This window comes from Ostrea edulis, chromosome 5 (genome assembly GCF_947568905.1).
Source record: "Ostrea edulis chromosome 5, xbOstEdul1.1, whole genome shotgun sequence".
Lineage (NCBI taxonomy): Eukaryota > Metazoa > Mollusca > Bivalvia > Ostreida > Ostreidae > Ostrea > Ostrea edulis.
This window is the reverse complement of record NC_079168.1, coordinates 58364141-58381022: the sequence shown is the minus strand read 5'-3', so window position 1 is coordinate 58381022 and position 16882 is coordinate 58364141. Positions and strand designations below refer to the sequence as shown.

The 16882-nt window shown below is 34.0% G+C and overlaps 1 protein-coding gene across 3 annotated transcripts in view; it reads left to right on the top strand.

Annotated features, from left to right (window-relative positions):
* The window catches only part of LOC125652407 (5'-3' exoribonuclease 2-like), a 59878-nt gene extending 51405 nt beyond the window's left edge, over positions 1–8473 (top strand). For 2 of the 3 annotated variants that reach the window (XM_048881597.2, XM_056164941.1), the window contains 3 exons: positions 1813–1867; positions 7437–7659; positions 8248–8473. In XM_048881597.2, coding sequence (XP_048737554.1) covers positions 1813–1867; positions 7437–7659; positions 8248–8268 — 299 coding nt within the window. In that variant the 3' untranslated portion in view covers positions 8269–8473. Of the gene's footprint in view, positions 1–1812; positions 1868–2336; positions 7660–8247 lie in introns of those variants that run through there. The other variant, XM_056164942.1, reaches the window with a different exon arrangement.
* Positions 8474–16882: the final 8409 nt, after the last annotated feature.

Sequence of the window (16882 nt, the reverse complement as noted above, 5' to 3'; positions counted from 1 at the left end):
ATTCATCACTACTATTCTCTCAGAAATTCCTAAGCCATGCTTATCCAGAGTACTTGTCATCTCACGATGAAAAGCAGCTCAGAAGCCCTCGCAATCAATTGTAGACTCTTTAAAGAATTATTCCAACTCACCAAATTGGATTTTTCTTCAATTTGTCTACAATACAAACTCGTCAATTTCGATCACATGCAATATCACATCTTTAATGGTTTCTTCATTCCGTCAAATTTATTGCCAAGTTAATAAAAACCCTGAGTTTGTCAATCTTCACTGCTGCCTCCTTCACAATAATGATGGCTTGATTCAATAATTCAACACATAGTTCCTTGCTCTTGGTTACACAGCACTACCAGCTCATGAATATTTTTAATCAAAGTTTTATAGCTTATTGTTTTATGGTTTTTACTGAAAGTTTTTTTGGGGAAATTCTGTTTTCTACTGAAATCACATATTTATACCAGCAGATTTTGAAAACATACCATCAAGTTATGTAAACTAATTTTCTTAATCTTGTGAATTGAAAAAGAATGGGAGAAAATGTTTAGAACATATTTTTTTTAACTTCCACCTATGTGTATTGAATAAATATTAGACTTATATTTACATATATTACCCTTTAATCTTGTAAGAAATGAAACACAAATATTACAGTTCTTTTTGGACTAAATTTACTGCTTGGTACTTGTATTTCATAAATTCTGAAATAAAAAGTATTGTTAGTTGCACACAAATATCAGTTTGATTCTAACTAATGAAGTCTTTTATAGATCGATTAGTGCAGCAGCGGTTAATTATATGTTGATACCACTAAATTATAGTCTCAATTTAAATCGAACGTCCCGACATTTAGTCAATCAGACTCAAAGCATCTGCTGTCATTAAATACCTCCCGCCCAAATCAAACAAGGCAAGATTCCCTCATTCATCCAGTCTTACAAATTTTGATATTTTTTTTATTTTTCCCCCTGAAATGTTGCTGCTAAATTTACAAAATTATCTTGCATGGGTTACTTAAATCTGTTTAAGGACATGATAATGCAGAGAGAAAAAACTAGCATGGTGGCTCCACAAGCAAGCTTGGCTCTAATGAGGAGATGGTGACTTGTGTCGGCCCTATCTGCCTTGGGGCACTACAGGCACATTGGAATATAATTTGATGTTTCATGAGCGAGTTACTAAACTACATGAGGATAAACTTTTTCTAGCCCAGTAGATCTCTTTTCTCCTGTGTTTAATGGAGGATCTTTTCATTCTTTCTCGGTGAAAGGTTGATTTCACGATTCAGTACCTGATGCCTTTGGGAAGGGAAGATAATTTTGCATCATTTGTCTCCCTTAATTTTGCTAATTACTGTCGCATAGAAGTTGAAGAAACAATTCACAAGACAAGGAGGACATGTTTTAGAAAAAATTTAGCCCAATAAAAAGGTTTGTTATCATCCTAAGGAAACAATTTTGATGAAAAAAATAGCTACATGTACCATATAACATATTTTTGTGGGTAGCTAAATTGTTATTTTTTGATGTGGTACATATATTCTATATGCTGAGGATGCTGACAGATGTTTAAATATCCACATAGATATCCCAGAATGTTTACATCATCCATATTAATATCCATCACCAAATCCACAAAAATTGAATCACAAATACATTTACATATTGTTTATACAAACAGCAAATTTTGCACCTGCAGACAAACATAAGATAGAAACAATGAAGTATAACAAGATCAGTGTAGATTTTAAGTTCGAGCAATTTACAAATTGATTATGGCGTTTACATACGATTTTTGTTTTTTTATGTTTTTCAGGAGGGGGATATGGCTCCTCTGGTAACTATGGAAACAATTCTGGGTATGGCTACAGGTAAGATGCACTAGTTCTTTATCTGGTAAAAATTATGTGGACACCTTCTCCACTGTTGTCAATTCACCTAACATGTTCTCAAGGTATTGATATATTAAGTTTAGTTGATACCCTATAATAGCATACTAATATGAAAAGAGAATTTTTTTCATTTCAAGTGTTATAATATAATCGTTTGTTAAACAATTTATTATAATCCACTCTTCGTGTGTTAACTTTTGAAGTTTAAAGTAATTAGTATAATTTGAATTTTGACATCCAGATTTTAAGAGGGATCAAAAACATTCCTAAGTTTGGATATTATTTACTTTACTATGTGTAAATGTAAAACTATCTGTGTATGCTTGCTTGTCCTTTCTATCATTAGAAAAGCACAAGGGAGCTTTATAAGACATCATCTGTGTCAATATTAGAGCATTTAATTGGTCGACTTCAAAAGCGATGACTTTTACAAAGTGTAATTGAAAAGGCAAGGAGGTGTTCTTCTGAAAGAAGCTCAGAGACTGAAAACCGAGCTCACACACACCAGTAGATCAGTAATCACATAGAAGATTTGTTACATTCTCATGATTAAAAGGTAATTCAACCAAAGATGGAGTTATTGGTTTGTAAACATTTTTTTAAATATACTATATTCATATTTACGAATTAACGATATTTTATACTGAGTTATTAATAACTAGTTTTTCAACAAATATAAAGTAGATGTAAATTATGCCTATAGTAAACATAAAATAGTGTCACCAATATAATCTATAGGACCACAGAGTAAATGAAGGCCAGTAAATGATCTCATTAGTGTTTTGTGTTGATTTCAAGGAAATTAGAACCTTAAATTTATAAAGCAGCCCTAAAGAACATGTAGCAATTAAATATGAAGAGGTGTACTTGAGCGCGGCCAGGATTGGCACAGGCATTGGAAGGAAACACCTGTGCTGAACTCATACGCGACTCCCCGTGGATCAGAGAGGAAGCACACAAATACACCACAATTAGCACAGTTCTTCAAATATGAAAGAGATATCATTGGTGATTGTGCCTAGATCTGTGAAAAGTGTTGGAGTCTCTCTACAACAAGGCTGACACATGCTGACTGTTGACAAAGACACAGATTTTTTTGGAACAACGTTGAGAAGCATACAGAAAATTATTGTACGCCTTTTGATGAAGTAGAATATTAAAAGCAGTTTAATTAATTAGTATTTACATATTTTTCACATATTTAGCTTGTTTTGTATTGATAAGGTTTCATACTGTGATAGGGAGGATCTGATAATTTGTGAGCACCATGTAAATGCGTACTCCTTGCAGAATTTTTCTTTGAACAACTTCCTGTCGTGAAACCCCAGCAACTGCCTCATTTGGTGGTCTAGATCTGTGATGGAGCTTCAATTAATTGATAAAAACACCATATATTTTTTTAGGATTTCTCATTTTATAGGTCAAACAACTGTGACAGATAAAAAGATATTTATACCCCACGCAACGAAGTTGCGGAGGAGGGTATAATGTTTTCGACCCGTCCGTCAGTTCCTTTTTTGTCAGCGCAACTCCTCAGAGACCGCTCAATAGAATTTCGTGAAACTTTGTAGTTAATAAGGACACACAGTGTGGATGTGCATAATTCCAGGAAATTTTGATTCAATAATTTTTCTAGGAGTTATGCCCCTTTTGAACTTAGAATTTCGAGCCCCTCTGTCCTGTTCTTGTCGGCACAACTCCTCTGAGACCGCTCAACAGAATTTCGTGAAACACTGTAGTTAATAAGGACACGTTGTGTAGATGTATGTATTCCTAGGAAATTCTGATTCAATAATTTTTCTGGGAGTTATGCCCCTTTTCATCTTAGAATTTCGAGCCCGTCTGTCCTATCTATGTGAGACATAGTCAAGCAATGTTGGAGCTTGGGGTATGTGAGCTTGCGAACTTCTGCATTCTTTCATTTAAGTGGCAAAACTTTAAAATAGTCCAGAAAATATGAAAATATTTTGAGCCGAGTTGCGACGAAGTTGAACTCGGCTATTGGTTTGGTGATGCGGGCGGGTGGGCGGGCTTCAACAATTGGTTTCCGGATGATAACTCGAAAAGTTTACAATCTAATCAAATGAAACTTTGATATATTGTTGGGTACCAGGTAAGGAAGACCCCTATTAATTTTGGAGGAAAATGGTCAAAGGTCAAGGTCACAGTGACCGAAAATAGAATGAAAATTTCTGAAAAATTTGGTTTCCGGATGATAACTCAGAAAGTTTAAGTCCAAATCAAATGATACTTAAAAATATTGTTATGTACCAGGTAAGGAAGACCCCTATTGATTTTGGAGGAAAATGGTATAAGGTCAAGGTCACAGTGACCGAAAATAGAATGAAAATTTCTGAAAAATTTGGTTTCCGGATGATAACTCAGAAAGTTTAAATCCGAATCAAATGATACTTAAAGATATTGTTATGTACCAGGTAAGGAAGACCCCTATTGAATTTGGAGAAAATAGGTCAAAGGTCACAGTGACCGAAAATAGATTTAAAATTCAAAAAAAAAAATTGGTTTCCGGAGGATAACTCGAAAAAAATTTTTAATTTGAATCAAATGAAACTTGGATATATTGTTGGATACCAGCAAAGCAAGGTCCCTATTGATTTTGGAGAATCAAAGGTCAAGGTCACAGTGACTGAAATTAGATTGAAAACTTAAGACAAATATGGTTTCTGGACAGTAACTCAAAAAGTTTAAAACTGAATCAAATGAAACTTAGTCATATTGTTGGATAGCAGGTTAGGAAGACCCCTATTGATTTTGGAGAAAAAAGGTCAAGGTCACAGTCCTGAAAAAAGATTGAAAATTTTAGAAATATCTGGATCTGCATGATAACTCTAAGAGGTAATATACAACAGTGAAGGATGCCCATTTCCAAACTCCTTTAAAAAATATATTCACAAGAATTTATTACATTATATCCAACAATTTGTTCTTCACAATTATAAATATGCCACATCATTCCTGACTTTACAATGTATTCTATGCAACTCGGCTCATGCACTCCTGGGTGCATATATTGATTTTTATAGATATTGTACAAAGTAATAGATTAAAAAAAAGTCAAGTACATGAATACACTATGCTATTTATAGAAAACATCATCAGAATATGTAATAGTTTTATATTTTGTAAATTCGGATTTTGTATTGACACTTAAGCATCTGTAGTCCTTCTCACAAAAGTCTTGACTAAGGTTAAAAAGAAAACTTACCCAACAATAAAAAGTACTTCACAAGGTTTTCAGGATGTTTAAAGGTTTATCAGCCATATAGAGATAGTGTCTGTGCTCATTAAAAAACTACAAGAGAGGAACTATATGGAAATTGCAGCATTTCTAAATTTTGATTCTAGTCATAAGGTTATTTTGTGAAACAGGACTGGCTGAGTACTAATTATTGCCACTTTTTCAATCTTTCCTGATGATTTCTTGTATTCCTGAACAGCAAGCTGTGTTGTACATTTTGTATTACTGTACAATAAAAGTTACCAAAAGTTGTATTTCATTTTCCTTGAAGGATTAATTTGGCTCTTAAAAACCATAAAACTTCAAATGAAATCTTTGAGATTTGAAATATATTTTCAAACTTGATTTTTATGTTGTGAAACACTGAATATCTTGCTCTATGAGACCAGAAATAAAGCTTTAATCAATTGTTTGGTTTTTTATGGAATATAGTGTTACCCCTTTCCATCATTCTGTAATAATTTAGTCTCCGTTCAACGAAAATTTGGTATATAGATACATCTTGAGAATATTCAGGTCAAATCTATGACAGAATTGTGCTCGTTAGACTTTTAAAAAAAATTAAAACAATTCATAGTTTCTGCTTGTTATAGACGTATTATGAGAATATGCAGGTGAAGTACTTGAGCAAGATAACTTCACTTATTTCCAGCAAGGTCATTCATGTCGTTCCGACACATCTACATGTAATATTTAGAAAAAATAGAGCCACTTCATGAACTAGATTGTCAATTCTTTCAATGATGTATATTTGACAAACATGTATGTAGTAACATTACAAATCTGTTTATGAAGTCACTAAGAGGAAATTCTTATGAAAATTGGCATTTTTTTCACTAAAATTTCAAAAATCTAAGGAAAGTAAATTTTAAAGTCATTTTATGTGGACAAATATATTACCATGTAGTACTTTCAATGCCATACTTTAGATGTACCCAAAATTCATGGGTCATCTCATATGTCACCACTTCTTTATCAAATGGAAATTATACATTCTTAAAAATTCCTTTTTAAGTAATTATTTTGCATGTAATTTCAAAACTGTTTACAGATTTATGTCTGTGTTGATGCGAGCCTCGATCATCCAGACATTTGTGTACTTTCCTTACAAATGTCTGGACTCTTTGAACTGTTATATTTTTCTAAACTCAAAGCGAGGCTTATTGAAATTCTGATAAAGATGCTGATTGGCTAGTTCAATAAGGTGAAAACTGCGCCCATAGGAGTTGGAGCATACATTTTCCACTGAAATAAATCAGATTCAGTGTTTAGAACATTTTTCTTCCGGAAAACATCAGTTTGGATTCTTCCTTGTGCAACTATTATATATGTTGAATATGACATCTGGGATGACCCTTGTTTGAAATACAATATTTTCAATTAATCCTGATAAAGTATCTTTTATTTGAGTTCATGCAAAGAACTCACAATTTCTATCTTGCAAACACATTCTATTTCAATAACGTCCTTAATTTGATCAGTGCCATTTAATGGGGACAATTTTTCCTACAGAAAGTGTCCAGATGATTATGGAGAGTAGATACAAACATCTGAAGGACTGAGACAATATTGATACAGGCTGTGCATCATGGCAACATAATTGAAATTTTCATTATTCACATGAATATGATTTTCTGCTTCTGAAATTTTAGATCTTATGATTTTGATTAACACCAAGAGCATATACTTAAACAATAAAATGCTTTCTTTGTTGTTTCATCGGGTGATGAAGGTATAAATTCAGATTGCAGAATAAATTCATAACCCGCTTATGCAGGTTATATATAAAAAAAAATTATATTTATATTTTTATGTATTGTTTTAAAATATAAACTAGATTTAAGTACTAATGCACCGTTTGACCTTGATGATGCTCCATATTTGGTAATGATTACACAGACAGGTGGTACTAAAAAAAACTGGATTGAACTAGTTTGCAACAAACATTCATTCATTGTCACAGATGAAAGCATTGTTAATTTCAATAGAAATATAAGAGAAAAGATTCAGTGAATGTAAATATATGTATATGTTAAATCAAGGACATGTTTTGTCCAATACGTTTGAAAGGTTCACAGAATCTCAAGGTTCACAATGCATATCTATATATTTAGGTTATACTGATACAAAATCCAAAAGATATTTCTAGATGCTTAATTTAATTAAATATTCAAGAACTTTAGATATAGAATTGTGTGAGCTTCAAAAGCCAAGTTAGCATTGACTGGTACCTGGTGAAAGTCCATACTTGCCCAATAGAGTTTGTAAAAAAGTATTTGTTAACTGCAGAGATCAGCAAGGATGGAGAGGTGGTGGGGGAGGAGGTGGGTACCAGCAAGGTGGAAGAGGAGGGTACCAGCAAGGAAGAGGAGGAGGAGGATATCAGCAATATGGTCAAAGGAACCAAGGTTACCAACAACAGCAACAGAGAAGCTATGGAGGAGGTGGTGGTTACCAAGGCAACAACAGAGGAAATTCTGGATACAACAATCGAGGCAATCATAATAGAGGGGTAAGTCACAATCATACTGTTAAATCAGACAAGTCAGAGGACATTTGAAAAATTTAATACAAACTAATGTGATTATATTATGTAGAATTACTATATTAACAGAACACATTCAATTCTGAAAGCCTTTATGACAGGGTAGATGATTGAAAAGGGAACAAAAAGAAAGTTGTTTAAGGAGGTGTGCTACACCAGAGAAATTTGATGTAGATGAAAAGTGGAGGATATGTACAAAAATATTTTGAAGTTGAAAATTTTGAAATTTACTTTATTTTGTCAAAAAATACAGTTTTAGTAGAAGGTAATCTGAAAAAAAATTAAAACCCCTGCTGGACTCGAACCTGCGACCTACAGGTCAGCAGTCGGTATTCTAACCTACTGAGCTACTCGGCTAGGTATCTAACTGGAAAAGGAAAAGTCAAATATTGCTGATATCGATTTTTGCATCCATGTTTTTAAAGGAAGTCAGCCATTATGACGATGTAGAGTACTACCTTAACTAGTTACTGAATTGAATTCACATTAGGAATAAGAAAAATTATGCCTATCTTTAATACATTGTGAATGAATGCATTGATCTGCGTTTGGCAGGGTTATCAGCAGCGATATTAAAGGACCTAGCTGTGATTCACCTGCTACAATGTCAACAGCCTGGACTGAAGAGTTTATCTCGCCAGCAACATGGAATGCATTTTATCCCTCATTGTTATTTTATTTTGTGAATTGTGAATTTATTGGAATTTGACATTTCATTATATGAACATATGATTCAGAGCATCAATTCTTCATGAAGAAATAAAAATGTTTTTAAATGTTATTTATTATACTGTTTCCTTCTGTTTATAATGGGTTTCTTTTATGGCAGAAGTTTTCCTTATAGGACAAATCATCTCAAGATTAAAAAGAGAATTGCATGTGCTTCAGAATACATAGAGATGATTTGGGGGTGTCAATGAGGAATTTTTGTGATAGTGACAAAGTAGAAAATTCCAGACGGCATCCCGTGATGACGTCATACAGCAGCACTGTAGTAGACTGATAAAGCAATCTCTTCTCCAAAAAAGCAATACAGAACAAATGACAGGGATAAGCATGTCGAGTGCCTGACTGGTACACAGTAGGGATATCCATGGCTAGTTTTTTTCTTCTTCTGATAACCACAACTTTATCATGAGGTATATTAAGGTTGCCCACTCCATGATGTCAAGTCGGCAGTCATATTTTGTAAACTTGGAAATTTCAGGATTTAAACGTCGAGCTCTGTTTTGACAGCATGTAGGGATGTTTGTGGCATTTTAAACATCCAAGCCTTACCATTTTGACACAATCTGTCATAGCAAGAAACGATTGATTTGGCACGATGAATGAAAAGCAAAACACGCACTTGTCGGGGGCTTATATGCTACACCCCAACTTCCATTTAATCGGCACGAACGACGTGAAAACAAATAATACAGACTTAGTCTTGGGTCCCCGCAGCCCGTCGACCGCCCCTCCCCACAAACACGAATCCCATATCGGGACTCTTTCTCAAACTTCGGTCCACAATACCTGTCTATGTAACGATTGTCTGGTTTTCCTTCTAGGTAGTGTCGAAGTACCGCATTGATACAATATTTACAAAAGCTCCTCATGCAGTTCAATATAATTTTAAAATCTTTACCACTGTTACGGCTGTCAGATAGTATTTTACAACTGGCTACCAAGTGTAATCAGCCTTCAACTCTAATGAAATGCTGTGTTGTATCGTGTATTCATAAATTAGAATAATAATATGGCACAACAGCACATTTCAAAAACCACCCTTCTTATGATCAATGTAAATGGAGTATATGTATCTTTAACTTAATATAAAGTTTGGTACTCAACGGAAAACTAATGATTGTAAAACAAAAATTAAACTAAAGGTATTAAATGTGCTTGGCGTGAAGAAATGTCGACATGGGCACTCAAGCTTATGAGGGCTGCAAGATTTGAACATAGGACTCTCCAGACTGCGGAAAGGGTGTAAAACAAGCCCTTCTTGGAGTGAAGACGACCATAAGTGTCAAACACTGAGGTAAGTACCGCGACACACGTGAAAATGATTCTTCACTGATATTGAAGTGTTAAGTACATTCAAAGATGAAGTTGAAAACTATCGTCCCTACCCTTGATGGCCACTAAACGTGGTGTTACAAGTGTGCTTTTGAGCTCTTGAAATATCGAAACTTATCATCACGGATACGCTGTGGGGAAAAAATGGACGCATGTTTCGAAATGTTTGTAAGATTATAGGAGCTTTTGACAAAAAGGCCACTGAAAGTTAAGACTTAACTTTCGTAAATTGGAATATGTATATAGTTTCATGGGATTTGACGTGCATTTTTTTAATATCTTGAACAGATGCGAAAATTATGACAGATATTAACATCTAATAATGTTTATTTCCACCATAAAGTAATTATAATGGAATATTTAAACAGGGGATATATACCCCCTTGATTTCAGGGACAGTGGAATAAAATAGCAGGGGTTATCAAGCAATGCTATCCCATGGCGCTTCTGTCAACACGAGCGAAGATAACGAGCAGACGACAGCGGGAAAGCGCGCGTTAACTGTCCCATGATTGCCCTGTCGTAAATTCTCCCAGAAAGATTCCGTATACGGGCATAAATTGGCCCTCTCTGTTTATTTAAGAAATGCTGCAGACTTGACATTGATATATCCCTTGGTAAAATTTTCACATAATTAGGCAAATTCTATGATTTTTAAAACATGTCTATACACTAAAGAGATTCTGTTCTTATCAATACGATTTCAAACTATAAATGAATAGGTGAATACTAGTAAAAGAAACCTAGTTTTTAAGTTCGTTACTAAAACAATGTAAGGGATATATTCTATTTTATTTCGGGGAGGGGGGTGTAGAAGATGAAAAAAGGAGAAAATCCCACAAAATTCTGCACAAAGAACTAGATTCTTGTTTTGTATTAAATGACTCTGTTAATTTCCTATTTCGACAAATGTCCAGTTGTCCATAATTCTATGTATAAATAGAAAGCAGACTTCTTAATACATTCCCCCAATGGTTAACTAACTGTTATGGAACACCGTTAGATGAAAGTAAATGCACGAGTACTTCCGATTGTGCGCAAGTAAGTGAAGCCTTGCATGAAGTTAATTGATACAGACAGAGGAAGAAAATAAGTAAAACATCTATCATTGAACAACGTGATTTTACATTTGCCTAGTCCAAATCGTTGCCAAAATGACAGAGCCTTGCGATTAATATATGCACCATTTCAATTTGTTGGAGAAAGCTAATTTAAAATCACCATCTATATTGACCCAATAAAGGTAATTCTATGTGACTTTTCTAACGTAAAGTGAACAATGTCGATAGGTAAAATATTCTTTGACTTGATATTGTGCTGCAGCGTAAATAAAAGACATCGCTACTTCTTGAAATCCAAGTGATATTTGAGTTTGAGTCGAAATTGTCAAGAGGGCTCTGAAAGCCTCGACCTTACCCTCGCCGAATTATGTATAATTTACTATGCATGTAAGATTTAGGCAACTGTGAAAATTCATGTGAAATCTTCAGTTCTTTTGTGACTACGATAGTATAATTTTAGTGGCATTTTATCATCTGTCGTCGTTTTCTTTTCCCCAATGAAAATGCCACATAAATATATTGCTAGTGTTCAAAAATATGGATCGCATTGGAGAACATGATTTCTTTTTCTATCATAGACTTATTATTAAAAGATATGTATACGCATTATGATTAATGATATAAATCATACTGATTCTCCAATGCGCTGCGCTTTATGTTGCACCTTTTCATCAAGATTTCAACTTTTCAGAAAAATCTTGGCAGCATAGCATAGAATCTCTCATTTTTCTATGAATAACATGTTAGAAAGTTGTGTATACACTCTTCAAAGTAAAATTAAAATTTGCTTTTAAAAAATGAGTTAGCCTATACCACAGAACCAAATCACGCTCGTTCCACACATCATATTCCGGGACTACTTTCCCTTTGAATAATGAAGTCGAGCAGAATATTGAAATGGCTGGAGCTAGACCTTATATATAGTGTTTAAAATACCATGCATAGAATATTGATAGTTTTATGATTAAAAAAGGAAAACTATAAACTCTATTAAAATGCTTCTACGAATCCTCTACATGTACATGTATTTTTTAACTTATCGGTATCTTTAAAACGTTTCAGTTAGCAAGGATATTTACAATGAAAATCCATATCGGAAATGTGTCATTATATTTACATTCCAACAGGATTTTGCTATGAAAAACTTAAAAAAATATGGAGTGTGTAATGGGACAACAGCATTGGCGTGTCATCTCAATGCTGAAATAACAATCACGTTAACATCGCAATGACACACTAAACAATGGCGTTGACATCATATGAAAGAAAGCAGCCACGACTATTCTACAACTTATTGACTGATACAGAAATATAGAAGATAGGGTGTTACAATGATACCTTACCTATAAAAAAAAATCACTCGTAAATCTTGCATCGAAAAACATGGAACACGTTCATCAAAACTCATTTAATGACTTAATTTGAATCATATAACATTCTCACTTCACTGCGTAAGGTCCATCCAAATATACTTAGTGTAAATCTAATTTTTAAAGCATGTGGTTTGGCTTTTGTGATTGTAGCCGAAGATAAAGTTGTGAAGAACTACACAGTGCTTTTGAATATTATTAATCTGGCAGTTTTTCGAAATTTGTTCGTCTAATCAATTTGCCACAAATATAATTCATAGCACACCAGGCAATTAGGGGTGAAAATATTTGTCACTACAGAGTAATCATGAACTATTTGTCACTACAGAGTAATCATGGAATATTTGTCACTACAGAGTCATCATGAACTATCTGTCACTACAGAGTCATCATGAACTATTTGTCACTACAGAGTAATCATAAACTATCTGTCACTACAGAGTAATCATGGAATATTTGTCACTACTGAGTAATCATGAATTATTTGTCACTACAGAATAATCGTGAACTATTTGTCACTACAGAGTAATCATGGAATATTTGTCACTACAGAGTAATCATGGAATATTTGTCACTACAGAGTAATCATGAACTATTTGTCACTACAGAGTAATCATGGAATATTTGTCACTACAGAGTAATCATGAACTATTTGTCACTACAGAGTAATCATGAACTATTTGTCACTACAGAGTAATCATGGAATATTTATCACTACAGAGTCATCATGGAATATTTATCACTACAGAGTAATCATGGAATATTTGTCACTACAGAGTAATCATGGAATATTTGTCACTACAGAGTAATCATGAATTATTTGTCACTACAGAGTAATCATGGAATATTTGTCACTACAGAGTCATCATGAACTATTTGTCACTACAGAGTAATCATGGAATATTTGTCACTACAGAGTAATCATGAACTATTTGTCACTACAGACTAATCATGAACTATTTGTCACTACAGAGTAATCATGGAATATTTGTCACTACATGGAATATTTTAGTGGCATTTGATATTTTGCATATTAATTGTTCTATATAGTGCGTCCTTAGAATAAATAGGCTATAAGTGTTTGCTGTTTTCCGTCCCATCACAGCGACTTGCCACGTATGTACATGTACTAGAATTTATTTTATATGGACACGCCTTTACTATGAATAAATAAATGTGATCCATGTGATCCCATTTTTAAAAAGGCTTAGAGAGGTCTGGACTGCCACGAGTTTCCTATGCATAGGCTTTCATTGCCGTAGTAATGAGGGTTCTTTATCGTGTCAACGCCTTCGTTTTTTGTTTCATTCGAAAGACCCCAAACTCTTACCGTTTCTTATGTCGGATGTGGCCACTGTAAGAGTGGGGGTCGAAGCCTTGATCTCCCAGATGGAAGGGGACAGTTTTTTGGTTCTGAAACATGTTGTATGGGGTATACATCAAAGTCAGGTTATGACACACTAATGAAAAATCATATTTCCCCTTTATGTCAATACTTGTATTTCATATTGACCCTAAATTACATGTAATGCATACACACTGGTACTGGTGCACAAACATGCTCTAAGCAGGTGCCCTTTCTCGCTTTGATTTTTTTCTCATTTGGGCTAAATCCGCACCATCCACATTTAGACACTATGCACAATCAAAAACTCTGTCTGCCCTTATTAACAATCTACTTTTGATATGGGGCCGTTCTCCTTCCCTCTCAGCTAGACCATTTGCTGGAACATGTAGGTTTTCATTTCTTCTTTTCATTTTTTCAGCAGCTGACCGCGTGTCTTAGTTTCGTATTTGCACCCATCTATATGCAAAGAATCATGGTGACACTTACATGTTGCATATCCAGATTTTCCCCCATTAAACACTCGACTGCACTTGACATAGCTTCAGAACTGTAGATCTCTGGGAAAATATTGTGACGGATCAAAAAACTACAGATCCATCCCTTATTTAAAAAAAACCCCTTCAATTTACAACGCAGAAAAAATGCGCACGGTCGATGCCTTATATCGCTGTATTCTTCCATCGCCGTCTCATATTTAATATTTAAAAAAACTCCTAACATATTTTCCCACTACGCTTGTGTTCAAATATCCATTAAGCACAAATCATTTCGTTTGTCTTGAGGAGGGGACAGGTCCCGAAAATTTGATAATCTAATTGTTAGTGTCATCGGTATTTCAATTGTGTGTATATATATATATATATATATATATATATATATATATATATATAATGAATTCTGTTATTGATACATGTATAACCCAGACAACTACACAAATAGTAAAATAATAAAAATATCAGAAAGACAATTGAGTATATACTTGACTGGTCGATTATACTCAAATCTTTTCATTACATATAAAAATAAAATGGGGTGTAAAGGAACAAAAATTTAAAGTACAGTATACTATCAGATTATTGATTTTTTATTTTAGATTTAGTATTTACGTGTATTATGGAGATATAATCGTACTCATTGAAAATGTTGCATTTTAAATGCCAGAAGGTAAAAAATACCATGAAGGTTTTTGCTCCAACTTTGTAATTCGTGACATATATATGTCTCTGAAATAAATAAATAAAAATAACTATAAAAAAGAAATAAATTATAACAATTCATATTCGCGGTAGTCAACATTCTTAACTTTATATTTCAAGATAAAAAATAAACAGTCACCCGAGAACATTTACTCAACAGAACTCGAAAGTGACGGAGTTAAACGGTATCAGAATTTCGGTTGTCGTAACAGCTGTTTGAACACGCAGTTCAGAACCAGGTTTTTCGACACCTGTATCTTTGCATTATCAGAGCTCAGCTACGTTGTGTTTGTTTTCTTACTGTTATAAATTACTGTTACGTGCACCGAGCAGTAGCGGTTGGTCCTCGTCAAGACCACATTTATCATACGTCTGTCCATTGACGACCTTTACCAAAAACCAACACCCTTCAATAAAATAAGCCATGCACCTAGAGATATAAACCTACGTTGATGTACTATATTTTTTTTTTCTTTTGTGTTTGATCATTTTAACTTTGTTGCTCTAATTTTTGTTTGTGAATTGAATCGACGTAATAAATACAGTACCCTCTTCTGCTGTTTCCAATAATGTATAATTATACAATAAAGTATTATACATTATACTGGAATACTATCAAAGTTTTAAACCAGAGACATGTTATGTAAGTCTCTGTTTAAAAATAGCAGTGCATGCGATCTCTTTGCGGAAGATTCAAAATCTGTTAAACTTTTTTGTCTTGTTTAATTTGGAAATTTCGAGCATAAGGTTGTGTTTGCAAAGAAAAATCGGTTAGGATGTGTTCAAGGGGACGTAAAATAAATCGGGTAACGTATTAAACAAATTGTTTGAGGAGAGAAAAATGTTCAAATTTTAACGTAAATTTCTTTGCTTTTGCCATCAACTCATCGTCACATGCATTGAAAAATTAGATCCTAATCCTTTTTATAAATTATTCAAGACATTGGTACTCTGTGTCCCAAGTGTAAATCTCAACAGAGACATATGTTGGGATCTTCATTGTGTTTGAATAGTTTCATATTTTGTTATGAACTGTGAAGCGTCTGTGAACATTGTATCTGATCCAGATTATTTAATGGAAGCATTTAGTCGACTTTCATTCTCATAAATAAATAATCCGTTCTTTACAAGAGCTCGTGTGTCCACGAGTACTTTCATTTCGTTTGTGTGACTGAGCGTATTGTCCACTCTTGCTTTGCGAAGTACCATTGTGGAGCTCACAAGAGAGGTTTAGCTAAACGAGATTTATCCTTGAAGAGACTTCTAATATTTCATACTGTGTTGACTTTTAAGAATAAATGAGATTTTATGCATTTTCCATTTCATACAATAGCGGGATGTAGGAGCGCTCGACAGACTCTCGAAAACACTCGGGTTATGCCATACGACTCTCAAGTCCGAACTAGAAGTGGATTCCTCTCGCCAACATAAACATTTTGATATCTCTGTAATATTTCAGGTAAACTCCATCACATCAAATAAGGCTGACAAACAAATTCTTCAGGTGAAAATTAAGTAATCGGATTAGACCTTTTGATGGACTTCTTTGACAATTAGCCACAATCAGTCTCGCTGTTCGCAGGCTGTTTTCTAGGTGATTTGAGGTCTGACTGTAAGAGGATTGCTACCGATTTTCTGTCGGCCTTTTCTTCCATGCCGTCCAAAATATCCTTCTCTGACTGTTTATTCCTGATTGAATGTTGTATCTGTGCACATATCGACAGGTTTTTATATAATACTTTGTCGAGGATAAAATTTACCGTTTGTACGACAAACTAAAGAATTATCCGTATTAGCGCAACCCCTCAAAGAGGCCAATCAAAGACATTCCGAATCGCGCTCTGGCAAAACACCGAGCTTAATTTCCTGGACTTTTGTCTCTCAGATAACATCGTGTTACAATACTAGTATTATCAAATGCTCAACAGAATTGTGCTCGTAAATCTGAGGTTGAAAAATAAAACATAAATATTTACATGTGTACACGGCATGCCAGGACATTGCTTTGTAAAGTCATGTAGTCACATCTATATTGTTTCTTATACTAGTAGTAGGATTGCGTATGAACGTTCCATTGTGCAGATTGTTAATGTGAACATGTTGTACTCATATTTAATAGGAATTAAACACTGAATTGTATATACGTACTTTTTT